The sequence below is a fragment of the Tyto alba genome, unplaced genomic scaffold (genome assembly GCF_018691265.1).
Source record: "Tyto alba isolate M040663 unplaced genomic scaffold, T.alba_DEE_v4.0 Super-Scaffold_20, whole genome shotgun sequence".
In the NCBI taxonomy this organism is placed as follows: domain Eukaryota; kingdom Metazoa; phylum Chordata; class Aves; order Strigiformes; family Tytonidae; genus Tyto; species Tyto alba.
In genome coordinates, this window is record NW_024881283.1 from 10,404,242 (window position 1) to 10,420,029 (window position 15,788).

The 15,788-nt window shown below is 52.1% G+C and overlaps 1 protein-coding gene across 2 annotated transcripts in view; it reads right to left on the reverse strand.

Annotated features, from left to right (window-relative positions):
• Window positions 1-15,788, reverse strand: part of GRIK3 (glutamate ionotropic receptor kainate type subunit 3) — a 125,887-nt gene that overhangs the window by 25,919 nt on the left and 84,180 nt on the right. For both annotated transcript variants that reach the window (XM_042793516.1, XM_032987106.2), the window contains exons 8-10: window positions 12,836-12,943; window positions 9,024-9,137; window positions 4,509-4,712 (exon numbers count right to left, since the gene is read on the reverse strand). In XM_042793516.1, coding sequence (XP_042649450.1) covers window positions 4,509-4,712; window positions 9,024-9,137; window positions 12,836-12,943 — 426 coding nt within the window. The remainder of the gene's footprint in view (window positions 1-4,508; window positions 4,713-9,023; window positions 9,138-12,835; window positions 12,944-15,788) is intronic.

Below are 15,788 nucleotides of genomic sequence, written 5' to 3' on the forward strand. Positions count from 1 at the left end.
GCCGTGTTCTGGGAGACCGGCCGTGTTTTGGGAGACCGGCCGTGTTTTGGGAGACCAGCCGTGTTTTGGGAGACCGGCCGTGTTTTGGGAGACCGGCCGTGTTTTGGGAGACCGGCCGTGTTTTGGGAGACCGGCCGTGTTTTGGGAGACCGGCCGTGTTCTGGGAGACCAGCCGTGTTTTGGGAGACCGGCCGTGTTTTGGGAGACCAGCCCTGCCCTGCGACCTCCTGGCCGGCGAGCAAGCCAGGGGAGGGCCGGGCAGGGCCAGAGAGACCTGCGGAAGCAAGCGGGGGGCTCGGGGCTCCCCACGTACACTGCAGTGTGCCTCCGTCACCTGGATCACTGGGTATGGCAAACGTGAATCCCCCCAGTTAACGATGCTGAGCACAAAGGGAGAAAGCGCAGCCAGCTGCTTTGGTTTATTCCCGTCCCCTCCTTACGCTGAGCTCCTGCAGTGTCTAAACAAGAGATGGAGAATGCTTCATCCAGTGAAATTGTCTTTTCCCTATTCCGGGCCCAGTGGCTTCCAAATGAATCCCCAGTTCATGACACTTGAGATAAACATCCACCAGTGCAGGAACACTAATGGGAATGTGGCAATCTGACGCAATATGTATTTCTGCCAGAATTTACTGTCAATAAATGCCCATTTATTGTGAAAGTGTTAAATCAATTGTCATAAATTGTCCCTAAGGATAGATATTACATCTTCTCTATAGGTACCGTTGGCAGGGATTTCCATTAGAAACCCTATTATTTTTCATACCTTTTTTATTCCCACATGAAGTTTCAGATTGAATGGAAATTTGATATGCACTGTCTCAGCAGAAGACAAGCTTTATTTGTGAACAAGTTTGTGCAAAATGTCCAGAACAACTCATTCTGCTGGTTTTATGGGATTCTGCCCACAAACAATAGGGCAGATTTGCAGGCATTATTTTGCCAGACAGCTAGAATTTATAAATCAGAATGGATGGGCCAAAATGCACAGCGTAGTTTTGCTTGTATCAATAATAATTTCTATGAATAAACATCAATAACAGTTCATTACTGATGGAAGGAGGAGATCTGACAGTTGCCGGGTTCCTTTTTTATTATGGATGCAGGGCACAGGCGCTTCTCTGTGCCACCTGGGTGCCCCAAACCTCCCCAAATGCCAGTGCTGGGAGCGAGTTCAGCTTTCGTGGCCCATCTGACTGAGGCCCCTCTGCACGAGCGGCCGGGCAGCGTGACAGTAAACAACCAACTGCGGTGAGGAAAGAGTCTCGTTCTCCAGGGAATGGACTGATCTCCCTCAAAAGAGAGATTTTTTTTTTTTTTTTTTTTTTTGTGATGAAGGACGAGCAGCAGATGAAAGGCAGCGGGGTAGGGCTTTCTGCATCTAACCATATGAGGCTGGCTGCTCCCGATCTGCTACCAGGGACCTGGAAGACAGGGTCATGCTGTGAGCTGCTCTGATTGCTGTTGCTTTTCCTGTTTATGCTTAAGGCCAGACTGGAAACAAAGCTGCTTTACAAAGGATCACAGCCTAAGGCGCTACTGCCCGTGGGCAGGCCTGTCTGCATCAGAGAGGACGGGGGGAAGGAGGACGATGCCAGGCTCCAAACCAAGCCATGAGAGAGAGCTCGCGGCGTAAGCAGCCTGTCCTCTGTCACGGGCGCTCTGATTTACACCTGCCTGTGGTAGGCACCGTCATCCCCGAAGCACTCTGATTGCAGGCCTGCCTGCCACTGCACCCGCCTGTCCCCAGCTGTCCCCAGCCCCCCTTGCTTTGCCACCCTGAGCCGTGGGCTGCCCCTTGCTTTGCCCATCTCCTGCCACCGAATTTCTGCCCCGGGGTCAGGCTAATTCCTGGTACACAGCACCTGCTGCTCCCACGGCTCTCAGACCTGCCCAGCGATAACAATCTCCGGTTTAGCCTCTTGCTTCACCCCAGGAGCACCCTCTCCTGTGCACAGCTCATGCCGCCGAGCCTGCACGCCAGCTCAGCCCGACAGAGCTGGTGCCTCACAGCAGCTGGGGGGCTCGGGCGCGGATGCACAGGGGTTCGGTGGGTCTCCAGCGACGCACAGACTTTCTGCGCAGAGTTAATCCTGGCCTGGGTGTTTGGACCTCACAGAATCCGACCTGCTTTATGCTCCCACCTGAATGTTCCCAATTCTTTGATGAGAAGGAGACACTGAATATGGAGGAAAGCCAGCCCAGATATCAAACCCACAGTGTGGGCATCCCTGTTTTCATCACTACTACTTTGTTTGAATGCTGTCTCCAACACTGTTCCTCCTAGGTGTGAAATAAGTTTGAACTTTCCCATTGCAAAGTGCCAATCAGTTGTTCCTTTCTGCACACAATTTGAAGATGCTTTGCTGCTGAGGAAGGGCCCCATCTGGTTGCAGTTTCACTTTTTAATGCTTTACATAAACACTGCTATAAAAAGCAATGACATGCAGATAAAGAAAATAATGGCTTCATATGGGGTTTGGGCAATGGTTATAAATCACTCCAAGGCACGCACCCAGCCACACCTGTTAGAAAGCAGAGTTCAAACTTGATGCTGCAGTAAAACTCGCAAGAAGAGGGGATTTGGTAGTTTCCTGTTGCTGTATGTTAATTTGCTCTTTAAATAGCCAAGAAATACTTTAATGCAGGTTGACCCTGTATTTCATGGTACTTATTGAGGTTGCTCCCCGCACCTTTTTCTCAGTCTGTCTCTTTTAGCTGACCAGAGCTTTGGGAATGGCTGCAAGCCTCCCAGGAGCCCTGTAACATCCTGCAGGGCATTGGAAGTGACGTGGTTCTGACTGAATGGCAGTCTGGCTTCTGTTCCCTGTATCTTACTTGCTGCTTTGGAGCAATGTACCTCTTCAGAGCCCCGCAGCACAGACACCCTGTGGTGAGAGCCACGGGCTCTGCTCGCGGCGGCAGGAGCCGTGTCCCGGAGCACGGTGCTGAGGATCTCAGCCTGTGCTCTGCCTCCCTTCCTATCTGTGTCACATCACTGGGACCAGCAAAGCACCAGGCTCTTCCGCTGGGACGCTGTCACTTGTCTAATTTAGCAAGGCTGCTGTGTAAGAGCCTATAAAATGTGTATTTTGAGCTGTATGGGATTCTCTGGGAGCAAAAATGCAAAAGTAGGTTTGCACAGCCTGTGGCATATTCCCCGGCGAGACACGGCGTCCTGCTCCCCCAAGGGCTGTCCTTGCATGCCCTTGCTGTGCTTCCCTCTTCTCCAGGGCGAGCCAGCTAAGGACGCCAGCGCTCTTCGCAAACTGATTAAGCATCGCTTTGTCTCTATAAGGGACGTAATCATTATCATCTGCATTTTACAGATGGAGGAAGTATTGCACAGAAGCAACTTGTCCAATGTCATTCAGGGCAGACAAGCCAAATCCGGAAACACAACCTCGGTGCCTGAGCCCCAGCTCCGCAGTCGCCCCACCAGACAATGCTCTGTTGTCTGCTCACAGCGAAGCTCATTTACTGAAGTGACTCACCCAGCAAATACATTCTTCTCACACGAACTGTAAGAGCATCACAGCTGCTACGTACGTGGGATTATTTTTGTCTCTTTTCTGCTTAGGCAATGTTTTTAAAACGTAGCCAGGAACTTAAAAGGAGGTACGAGGGCTGCACCACTTGAGCAGGATATTCAGGAGGAGAGCTGTGTCACAGCGCTAGGACTGCTTATACTGCTGCCTGTGCTGCAGAGATCATAGATTAATGTTGTCCTGGTCTCTTCTTCCAGAGACCCTTTGTGGGAATCAGAGATTCGTAAAAACACCAGGTTTTCTCACCTCCCTAACTGGGCTTCTGGGATCACAGGATGTGCTGCAGGCAAAGTATCTAATCAGGCAAACCGAGCAACCTCTGGCCGCCAGGCGAGGTTTCAGACTAGGTGACTTTTTGGCGGCTGCGAGAGTAAAGCTGCCGCGACAGTTTCCCTCGTGTTTAATGGGCTTTTAGAATGGCCACGGCAGGAGAAGCACAGCTGCTCTCTTGCAGGGGGAGCTCCCCGTCTCAGGAGATTTTAGAAAATAAACCGCGTTTATATATATATATATATATATAAAAAATGTATTAAACTGTCCCCTGCACACCTGCTCTTGCAGTCTGGACACATCACCTGCATTCAGCTGAGCTGTGTCTGGGGCACGTCTGGGGGCCCGGAGCCACCTCGCTGTTGTGCCCTGGCCCGGGTTTGTCCTCGGGGGCTGAGAGCAGGCACAGGCTGCTCCTGCCCCGGGGCCGCTGGGCAGCCCCCTCCCGCGTCCCGCCGCGGGCAGGGGCAGCGCCTGGAGCCACGGAGCCCCCTCCTGTACCGTGAGAACGCCCCTTTTCGGAAACTCCAAGGGAAAATTTGGAAGAGTCGGACAAAGAGATTCTCTTTGGACAAACGGTGCAACGCAGAGCCCAGGCGGGGTTCGGAGCTCGCAGCGGGTGTCCCGAGCCAGCGCGCAGTGGGCACCCGTCCCACCCCAGGCACAAAGCCCCCACGGGGCCTCACTCACGTGGTCGATGAGCTCCTTGATCATCCCGTTCCACTGCCCTTTCTCGTCCTGCGCCCCATATTTCCCGTCCTCCACCAGCCGGATCTCGTAGGTGAAGCCCAGGATGATGGCCAGCTCCTTCAGGAGGTCGATGCAGTAACCCTCAAAGCGGTCGTTCCCGAACAGGGCCGTGTCGGACTTACGGAACATGACAAAGGGCTCCTCCTGCACACGGGAAGGCAAAAAGTCCCCGTTAAGGGTGAGCTTGGCCCCGGGTCCCACTGGAAGCAGGGCTGCCCCTGCGGGTCGGCCTGGGCTGCGAGGCGAAGGCTCTTCAGGCAGGGTTGGCACCGTGACATGTTGGGAATAAATTAACTTTGCACAGTACATCAGCTAATTAGCAACCTTGTTTACCCCACAAAATTTAATTTTGTCTCTTCTGAGCAGCCAACTGTTTTCCATTTGGTAGGTTTTCAGGGAGAAAAATAACCATTTCATGCTCTGAAAATGAAGAGTGTTGAGAAACAATAAAAGGGGGGAGGACAAATTCAACCCCAAGTCCCGCACAGCAGAAAGGCAGCCGACCCGCATTGCAGTACCTGTCTATCACTGCTGCTGCAGCGAGCAGGAGGCTGGTGGGATGAATACAGGGCGAGGGAGCTGTGCAGGGCTGGTGCCCAGCCCCAAACCTCCTCCAGTTCAGCTCGCTTTCCTCTTTGCCAGCACTCGCTGGTGGGATCCAGGGCCCTGCTGCTGCCCAGAGAGAGTTTCTGCCGTCTACCCCACTTATAGCTGCCGTGGGAAGGTTGGGGGGTGTCTTTATTCGCAGCAGCGCCAAGCACCAGCAGAAGTGAAAAATAACTACTAAAGTGCTGTACAGCAGGGTGTGCCCTGTGCATCCCTCCCTCTTTAGCAGAGGCTGGCAAGTGAAGTTAGCAAACACACAGCAAACTGCACAGCCTTTTGGTGGATATCAGGCTTGGGCAGTCACCGAGGACGAGGGACACTGGGGAGCCCGGGGGAGAAAACGTGTAGAGGACAGATGGAAATGGCAAAAGATGGCAGGCAGCAGACGAAAGCTAGAAGGCAAGGGGAGGATGAGACATCAACAGCAGCTAACGCGTGGCTTGACTGGAAGGTATCTGCAAGGCTACTGTCCTTGCCCGTGGGGTAGCCAGCGAGGGGAGGGCTCGCGTTCCGCCCAGGCGAGTGAGCCACGTTGCTGGAGTCCCCGCAGGATTGCTCGGGGACGGGGGCGTTGCAGTGGTGGGAGGGAGGGTCTGGAGCCCCAGTTAGAATACTGCCCAGATCCCGGTTTGGCGGAGCGCGGGCGCCCTGCCCTGGGTGGGCCCCCCGAGGAGGGGGCTGTGCCAGCCCCCACCCCTGCCGTGGGAGCCCCCTGCCACCCCGGGGGGGCAGGCGGGCAGGGGGGTGGCCCCACAGCAGGGTTGGGAGGGGACGAGAGAGCACATGAAGCTCCTTTTGCAGAATTACAAAGCGAAACGGGTAACGTGCCACCTATAGAGTTTAGCTTGGCACGCGCAGCTCGGTTAATCCTGCTCTCCCCGGCCGCCTCCTCAGCCTTCTTCTCTGGAATTGGTGCTCTGTTTGTGGATCAGCTGAATCTATGGATCGTGATATAAATACACCGGCTCCAGAGCAGCCATAAAGCACTATTAATTTTGGGAAGCGCTGTAGGGATTACATACATATTTAACAGCCGAAGCACTGAACATTAGGACGCCACTCGCCTCAGTAATGTATCTCCAGGTCTCAAACATTTCCTAGGGGGTAATTCTGAACTCTGTGAACCACTTATTCACGGACTATTTCACAATTTATTACTGAAAATGGCCAGACATCCAATTCACAAGCTCTCTCGGTTTGCTAATCGATTTCTCAGTGAAGGTGCCCTCAATTTCATAACTTCACAGTTCCCATATTGCTTGGGGAGAGTGGCGCTGGCTGCTGGGGTAATATTTCTCTTCCAACAAGTCACTGCAATATGATCAAAAGGGGAAAAAAATAACCTTTCATGCTTTTCCTTTTAAAGGTTCCTCCTATGGCTTTTCTACAATCATTTACACCAGTGCAAAAGTATAAAGAGGTGTTGCAAATGCACATAAAATTTAGGGTTGTATTTTCTTTTTTAGAATCCAGTATATGAAAATGCAATTATTGCAGAACCTGGGTCTAAGCACATTTTCTTCTTCTGCAGGCAAGGGAATTGCAGGACAGCTGTGGTTTCGAGGCAGATACCCTGTGGCACATGTGCAGGCCCAAGGAATGGCACAATTAATAGGAACTGATATCACCCTTGCACATTATGTAATTTGTACGTGCTCATGGAGTATGAGATGAAGATACTGCCTGAGAAAAGCACGTCAAAGGCAGATGGCTGACAGGTCTCCTCCTGGCTCCATCGTTTTGCATTATGCTGTGGTCTTTGAGGGACAGTGATTATCGCGCCCTAGACCCAGGCCTTTCCACAACTCTGGCCATGCATCTTACTCCTGACACGATGCATCTTTTCTGGTTTCCCTCAGTCCTGTCCGTGCTGCTCTCAGGGGTATTCCAGTCCCGAGGTACCACAGTGCTGTCCTTCGGCCCCCCCCCGCAGCCCGGTGCTGCCGGCTCTCGAACCATCTCCCCAGTGCTTCCAGGCGTCCCACCCCTGTTTTTTCCCCCATGTGCTGCACAGTTTTAATTTAAGAGAATGGGGGCGAAGAGTAACCATCACGCAACTTCTGGTGAGTTTTATCCAGCCACAGTGCGGGTTGAACAGTTCTCTTAGAGCTGAACCTGAGCCTCCACCTGGCAGTGACTCGATGTGATGTGTTATTCATGTTGCCCCCAAAAATTTGCATCTCCCATGTACAGGTACTGGCAGCACTTTAGGTTACAGTGCTAAAATGAACTAAACCTGGCATGGCAGGCCTCTCCACTTGGCCTGTTAGAAAAACGCTACCTAAATTTCTGCTTTCTGAATGCACCAAAAATGCCAAAATGCAAAAGAAAAAAAAAAAAAAAAAAAACCAAGCAAGCTGCATGTGTATCGTGCCTGAGTGCACACACACTGCTGCAAGGGTCTCGGCAGCAGCGGTCTTACAATCTGATGCACGTTGAATCGTTTAAGTGCCTTTTGCTCTGCCGACTCTCTGCTCCTCCTGCAGTGGCTCCTGATGTGGGGGTTCATTTCGACAGCGGTAGCCAGTGGGGAGCCCCTGCTGCCGCCGGCTCTGCGGGTGCTCTGCGGGCTGCCCCGCCAGCACGGCCCATCGCGGTCTCACGGGACTGGCACGGGAGAAAACTTTTGGACTGGGGAGGGAAGGAACTTTTCCAGACTCCCCTGCGTGTTGAGACGTGAAAGGGGTGTGTTCCTCTGTGTAGTCAATGAGCTAAGGCTGTACCAGGCTCTCGGAGAGAGGGACTTCAATGAAAACGTTTCATTGGAACAGGTATTATGTGGTAAATGGGAAGTTCATTAGAAGAAGCGTCTAATTTGCAAGGAAATCTGCAGCAGCATATCTATTTGGCTCACATTCTGCCTGCTTCCATTCTGCTGAGGGACATGAGACCTTTGGTTCCAGCTCTTCTTCTGCCCTGGACCGAGTGTTTCCTATCTCTGTTCTCTGGACACTTTCTTGGTCCCAATCTTTCTGTGATACAAAACCCCACTCTGTCAGGTCACGTCCTTTCGGGAGGGCAAGGATGTCACGAGGGAGCACACTGCTCCCGACTGGGGAATGCATCCCCAGCTGGCTCTTTGCCATCTGTACCTTTATGTTCCCTGAAAATACAGAACACAAAAGGGCCAGAAAGTTTCTGTGGGCAAAACCATAATTCAGGCCCATTTTTGGGTAGGCTGTCCAAGGGCTTATATTTTTTGTTGCTTCTTGGTGACATGCCACGAGCCTGTGCTGTGTGATACAGCCATATAGAAACCAATGCCACTAGTCATAATTCATTAGATAGTAAATAAAAATTCATTCTGATCTGATGCCTGCCATCAAATCCAATAGCGAATGTGAGGACAAAATGCAGCGTGACAGTTGGAAGCAGGGGAGACCTGTTAAGCAACCGTGGTTTGCTGGATAACAGCATTACTCGTAGCTAGTTTATCAAATACGTACTTAAGAGGAGGAGAGAAACACGATTGTCACAGCTAAGCCAGGGGCTCTGGTTGTTCTTGGGATTTTATTCTGTACGAACACTGCTGTCTGAGGCGGGCAGTGCCCGCCCAGGCGCTGGTGCTCAGTGGGTCACTCGGGGCTTTCCTGGAGCTCAGCACCAGCAAACGGCTCCCCCCCGCAGGGAGCGGGGGGCCGGGGGGGCCGGGCCGGGAGGAGCAGAGCCTCCTGGGCACGGGGAGCACGCTTGGCTCGCGCTGGCCCGTGGCAGCTTTGCTGGGCACAGCCCGCTCGGCAGCTCCAGAGGGACTAGCGGATTTGTACGGGGGTGGTGTGAATTTTCAGAGGTATGGGATATCCCCGAGGTGCGTGGGTGGAGGGAATAGACAGGCTTGCAATCTCCTACCAGGACAGTGGTGACAATTAGAGATCTGTTGCTCAGCGAGTCGGTGACATTAGGCCCTCGTCCTTTGGCAATTTCTGTGATGTTCAAGCCGTCGGAAGGGCTCCATGCTCCAACCTGAAACGAAGCAAGCACGCGAACGCATGAACACGCGGCTTTCATTTCTCCCTTAGTCTCAGCATCCTGCTGGCCTGGGAAATGGAGCTTGCTTCTGTCATCTGCAGTAAACAGATGCAAAGCTGAAGTTATCATCTTGCATCACTTAAACAGAAGATTTGCATTAACCCCTCAGTTGCAGGTCACTCCAGCTGTGCTGTGTAATAATCCCTACGCTGCCCTCTAATGCAGGTATATAAAAGAAGACAATGATGACTGGAATGTAGGGGCTGAATGGACGATTTGCAAAGGTTCTGTGTAGAGCAAACAATCAACCCATGCTCAGAGTTAACTCTGGGCAAGGATAAAGCAGAACAAAAGGAAGAAACCCACAAATATGAGGCCGTTTTCTTTCCTTTTTGTTTCCTCACCAAAGCAGACTGGTGGGGAGAATTAAAAATTACTTGACCAGCTCTGCAAACCCCTGGTAGGAACCATCCTGCCCTTGGCCGGGCCCTGGTCACCCCTTCGGGGGAGCCCACCGCAACGGGGGGTCTCGGTCCTGGCAGCAGACGGGCACGGGCACGGGCACGGGCTCGCCCAGCTGCATTCCGCATCAATTTGAGGGGCTCTGTTTTTCTCAAGCTGTCAATTTCAATAAATTATTAGACTCCGAAGAAATCCATTGATCCAGAAATAGCAAAGCGTGTCTCCATTTAAGAGAAGTCATCTGGGCAACTCTGAGCCTGTTAACCTGATCTCCGCAGTGCAGGGGAGGCTTTAGAACAAATTTTGAAGGCAGGACTGGCTAAAAGACTGTGACAGATAAGATGTCAGGGAAGCTGGAGGAATGTAGGATTGCTGCCAGCAAACGGAGCAGGGTGGCCCTATAGCCAGCCTGACAGTGAGAAAAAACAAAACCCCACATGGAAATGGGAACAGAACGATCCATCTGTAGGGTCAAACGGTGAGAAGGGACTCAGAGAGAAACCAAAGGCATACACCTCAAACCCACCGTGGAGCCAGGAACTTCCGATATTTTATTTATTGATATTTTTAAGATTCTTCAACCTCTTCTTCAGTCCAAGGGGAGAACTTGGTTTTACTGCATCCCCAGAAAGAGACTTTGTAATGAGCAACTCTGCCTGGCAAAAAAACCTCATAAATTCTAGAAGAGTTTCTAGGAACTTTGTGAAAGGCTCTAAATATTTCAGGTAAAACCTAAGCAATCCCCCATATCTCCCTTCGATCACACAACAGCTTCAATGTCAGAAGATTATTACTGTGCATGGGAAAAGAGAAGCAAGTCTAAGAGGCCCCTGCTAGCAGCACTGCAGACTCAGTTAACTATGCCTTGCTTAGTTGTTCTTTAAGAAAATTAAGTACATGGCACTTAAGACCGAATTAATCAGTTTAAAATATTAAAAAAGGAAAGAAAAAGGGAAAAAGTACATTAAGAGAACTGTGCAAGTCAGATAGTCAAACTACATGTAATTAGGTTTAGTTAATACTCCTGTAATCCCTGGAACATCCAGGAGGTATGAGGATCAGGAGTTCAATCCTAAAGCTCAACAAACATAAGCTATTATACATAATGCACGATCTGTATGGGATTTGTTTGTAGTTTGGCATTTTGTTATTTCAGATTAACTACTGACAGAAACCTAGCTTCAACGGAGATTTGACATCGATACTTCAAAACCCCTCTAGAGCTGACAAGAAGCTTTCAAAAAAATAATAGCAGGACCTGTGAAATCTCTGAATTGTTGGAGACAAAAGTTGAATGGCTGTACAGAGTATGCATCAAGGTTTGGCGGCTTCCTATGGGCTTTATGTGACGCACAATAGCAATAAATACAGCTGGTGCCAGCTATTCTCCAGCACACCTGAGGAGTATTAGTTTGACAGATAGATGTTGTGGCTGTACTTAAACATTTAGATTCACATGGTATTCAAATACTCGCACATTTTTCTGTTATTCTACCAACACAGCTCTCTGGCAGTCCGTTGGTGCCACTGTACTCTGAAAAGACGTGTTGGGGTTTTTGTTTTAGACTCTATAAACAAATATTTTGTAAAAAAGAAGAAGCTACAAAGATGGTCTGGTGCTCAGTTCTTGTGAGAAGCTAGCGTCTTCCCCTGCTCCTCTCCTGCCTCCTGCACAGGCTTGGCTGATCACAGCTGAGACTGAAGGTCACTGGGTTTATGTGAGATGTTTTCTTTACTCTGCATCTGACACCAAAAAATACCCACTCGGAGAGTGCTGTGGTGACCTTGAGATTTTTTACACGAAGCAAAGAACTACTGCTGTGGTGTGAAAGCGTGGCAACAATTTATTTCAAAGTGAAGGAAAAACAAACCGTAAAAAAGGGGGGTGGGGGAGTCAGGCTGTTTGGTCGCAGGGAGCTGAACCGCGCAGCATCCGTCCCCTCCCAGCGGGGAGGGGTTGGTCCAGCTGCTGCCTCGGGGGGGCTGCGTGATTAATTCCCCCGCCTGGACTGGAAAAGGCATCTGGGCATGTTGGGCCCCCGATGATGCAGGGTTAACGGAAAGCTCCCTCCCCTGCCCGGGGCAGAACCTGTCCGGGTGCCCAGGGGCCCCAGGGCTCAGCACCCATCCCTCCCTGCCAGGAGGCTCCTCCTGCGTGTCCAAAAGCAGACTCGGCTCTAGAAAGGGATTTGCTGCCCAGTCACCAGCTTTCTCCTGTGAATCCGTGCAGGACACCTTGGGCAGGACGGGCACGGGGAATTACTCGCGATGGGGCCCTGGGCGGCCTCCCACGCCGGTGTTGGGAGCCCGGCTGGCCGCAGCCCTGGGCATCGCTGGCTGGGGGTACCAGCAGTCTGCTGCGCCGCGCTTTCCTCACTGCAGGCCACTTGCTGCTCTCTTTTGTCTTAAATGAACTGATCTCACCTTGAAACCCTGCTCTAGGAACTCTAAATGCTTTGCATATTTTTGGTTTTTCTATAAAAAAAAAAGAAGTAATTGAACGAAAGGAAATTAAATTCCCATGAACACCTGAGAATCAGATTTGCACACTAGCATTGTATTTCTGTGCCCAGAGGAGGTTTGCACTAATTAGGAGGATCTGAGGCTGCAGCCTTTGTGCCGAGTGGCTTCTGGGTGGCCGGGCAAACACGGCCACCGAAGGAGACCCCTCCAGCCAGCCAGGCAAAACCACACGTGGCTTCTTTTCTTATTGGCCCTTAGGTAATGCAGGCAAGAAATAAGCAAAAATACCCATTGCATCCTCCTGCAAAATCTAGGCTGTAACAAGCTGGTGCTATTTCCAAGCCCTAGGCAATTTTCATTGCAGGAAATCACACCGAGATGATGCTTTCAAGAGCTGTTGCCTCCTCAGGGAAAAATCAACGTTTTGTAAGCAAGCCCAGCAAGATGGGTGTGGGACAGGCTTTATCCCTTCCACCTCTGGCCTGGGCAAGGAGAGGTTAATGGCTGCTCGGAAAGTTTCTTCTGCTTCCACTATCCCAGGAAAGTGCCACAAGCCTTCTGCAGCTAGTAACTGTAATCCCAGTTGCTTCAGGGCTAGTGAGTCATGGTTGAGGCATGGAAGAGGATCTGAGAAATCCTACAGAGTAAATATCCCTTCATATAAAAACCAGAAAACCTGGAAACAGTGCAACCACCAACCATTATCTCTGTTGCCTGAGTATCAGAGCTAGACTAAGCCGTATGCAGGTAAGACAAACCCTGCCTACCTTTTCGAGACCATCTTCTTTGAGACTGATGATATCCAAATCAAAATCTGTCCGTAAACCACTAGTTTTATTAAAGACAATTCGTCCTGTTAATCCTTCCCATTGGGCCTGTGGAAGAGAGAAAAAGTAGCAGGGCTGTTACTTGGTATCATAAATAATCTTTTGCCCTCCACTGTATGTTCTTTTAATTAGTCCTTACACTGGTTCTTTCTCCCTAAAGAGCATGATTAATTAATAATCACCTCCGTCACCGTTCAGACTGCAGACAGAGCTGGAGATTTTCTTAACTCTTTTGCAGTTTTTGCTACAATTTTCGTTCACACCTTTTGTGTTCACCAGCTGTTGCAGGACGTGATGACTCAGTAGAAAACCGCTTGCATTTATCATGGTATCCTTGTGTGCTGCATTTATCCTTGTAGTACTGATAAATGCCAGGCTGCAGGGAGCCTGGATTTGGGACAACTCCAGTCAAGTTCATAAATAATCCTTTTTTGCACGAACCTGCTGATGCTTCCAAGGTGTCTGGAAGCTAAAGTGTCCTGAACGCTTCCCTCCCGCCTTTCAGATGGAAAGTGGAGCAGAAGGGGCCAGGAGCTTGGCCGTGCTCGCAGGCTCTGTTGTTGGGAAACAGGCATGGGAATCGGGTGGGTGCGCCCGCGTCGGTTTTTGGCAGCGTAAGCTCGGGGCAGGCGCCTGCTGGGGAAGCCCCGGGCCTGGAGATTTTCAGTGCTTGACCGGAGGAGGTCCTGCCCAGCCCCGGGCTGACTGGGGAGCTCGGGGCGAGGATGTCAGGCTGCTGGCACCGTTCACTCCTTTGCAATCGCGCCGCAGAAGGGCAGAGCTGGGACTCGGGCTCTTTCCCACGAGCAGCTCAGTGCCTGCTCCTTGCTGATCAATGTTTCCTTTATGGGTGGGGGGGCTCGAAATACCCCCGTGTGATGAAGGTGGCATAATATATTCTCGGGGGGGGGGAACAACTGGCATATTTCCCAGTAAATACTCTCCTCTGGCTCTTCCTCATTAATTCCTGAGCAGCGAGGACAGCGTCCTCGCAGCCTCACCACCCTTGAGGGGTGGGGGGGGGGGGCTGTGCTCAGTTTGCCCAGTTTGGCGTGCGGGTGCTTTGCCTGTGGGACGCGGGGAGCCGGGGAGAACACGGGGTGCCGAACGAACCCGAGTGGAGCAAACGCTGCTGTGTGCTGAGCCCTGCAGCTCCTGCCCCGGCCGCAGGGCTGGGGGGTGCGCGGCATCGCCACGGCCCCCCCATCCCGCCGGTGTCAGCCCTGTCCCTGCAGGCAAACTCCAAGCGGTCTCCGGGCAGGCAGCGGCTGCAGAGGAGCGTCCCCTCGCCTCCTACCCCGCGCTTGGCCCTGTCCCCCCCCCGTCCCAGGGAGCCCTGACAGCCCACGGGCTGGGGGTGGCCTCCCCGGGGCTGGCAGGGCCACCATCCCGGCCCCTTCGCCCCTCGGCCAGGGGGAAGAAGCCGGGCATCACCCCGGGAGCGGGAGCTCTGCAGCGATGCTGTCCAGGGGGGGCCACGGCAAAGGGCGAGGGGCACTGGTGCCTGGGGGGGGGCCCAGGGCCGAGGGAGCGGGGGTCTGCGGCGAGGCATCCCTCTGTGCCCTGCTTTGTCTTTACCGGGGTTTAGAGAGAGCAATTACTGTGCGTTCTGATTGCGATGGGGAGGAAGCTTATCCCTGCAACGAGCTGACTCGGTGCCAGAAAGGGAAACAACAGGCAGGCACTGGAGTGTGAGGCTCAGGGTAATTTGCAAAAGGAGCCAACCAAGCAAATTATTTACACTCTCTTTTGGCAGCCAGCTGGAGCAGCTTTCTGCAGAAGGGAACAAAACATGGAAAAGGAGAGGGAGAGGCAGAGAGAGGAGAAAGACCATCTTCAGTGCCTATTAAGAAAAAAGTTCCTTCTCTCTCTGCAATGGGAATCGTTCTTCCTTTCTCCTCCCTTACGTCTGCGCGCTCCGGGCAGCAGCTGGGGTGGGCAAGCTCTCTCTGCCCCTACGTGCCAGCGCTCAGGGGCCGCTGGGGTCCGTACGCGATCCTGCAGCACAAATCAGCGTAACGATTAACAGCGTACTTCTACTCTTCTGTTTAAAAACTTCGGTGGATTTTGTACCCAGCCTTTTAAATGTGGCCCAATCACGTGTCCAACACTGCAGCCAGCTTCATAACTTGCCGTGGGAACAGCCACAGGCGTCGAAGTTTGAAAAGGCCTTAGGGTAAATAAGGGTGTTTTATCACAGAGATGTCTCTGGTAGGGTTTGCAGTATCTCCCTGCAGCTCTGCCTTCCTTTTTTTCTGATGTGAGGTCTCCTTTCTGCAGACAGGGCAAAACCCGGGGTGGGAGTGCAGGGGTGCTTGCTCAGGGGCTCTTTTGGGAGGGCTGGCCACCTCTCCCTGCAGCTTGCCTGTGCTGCACTCCCTCGGCGAGCTCACGGCTCGTACGCACCCATGCTGTGAGTCTGCTTGCGTGCTTAAGCCAGATGCAAACAAACAATTACACGGGCTGAACACAGAGAAATCATAATGACTGAAAACAGAGACGGAGCGAAGCTGCCTCCTCGCTGCCCGGGCTCCCTACTTGCTAAATCCACCGCTCTGCCAAAGCCATTCATCAGCACACAGGCAGAGCCGCTCGGCGCTGCCAGCTTTGCCACTGGGATTCAGCGACACTGAATGCCCTTTGTGGACCCCGAGCAAATGTTCCTGTAAAAGGCAAATGGCTATTGCTCTGCTAAGAAACAGCCTCGAGAGAGAGTGGTCCAGCTGCTCCTGACGCAAGAAGAGGCCAGGCCAAGTCTCGGTGACAGCAGGGGAGATTTCAGCTGGTTGGGGATGTTTTGGCGTGGCTGCATAGATGTTATTTTGAAGGCAAAGAGAGGATTTTGCCTTTCTGGGCGCACTCAGCAGCCTGGTGTATATCCGTGCTTCCATCC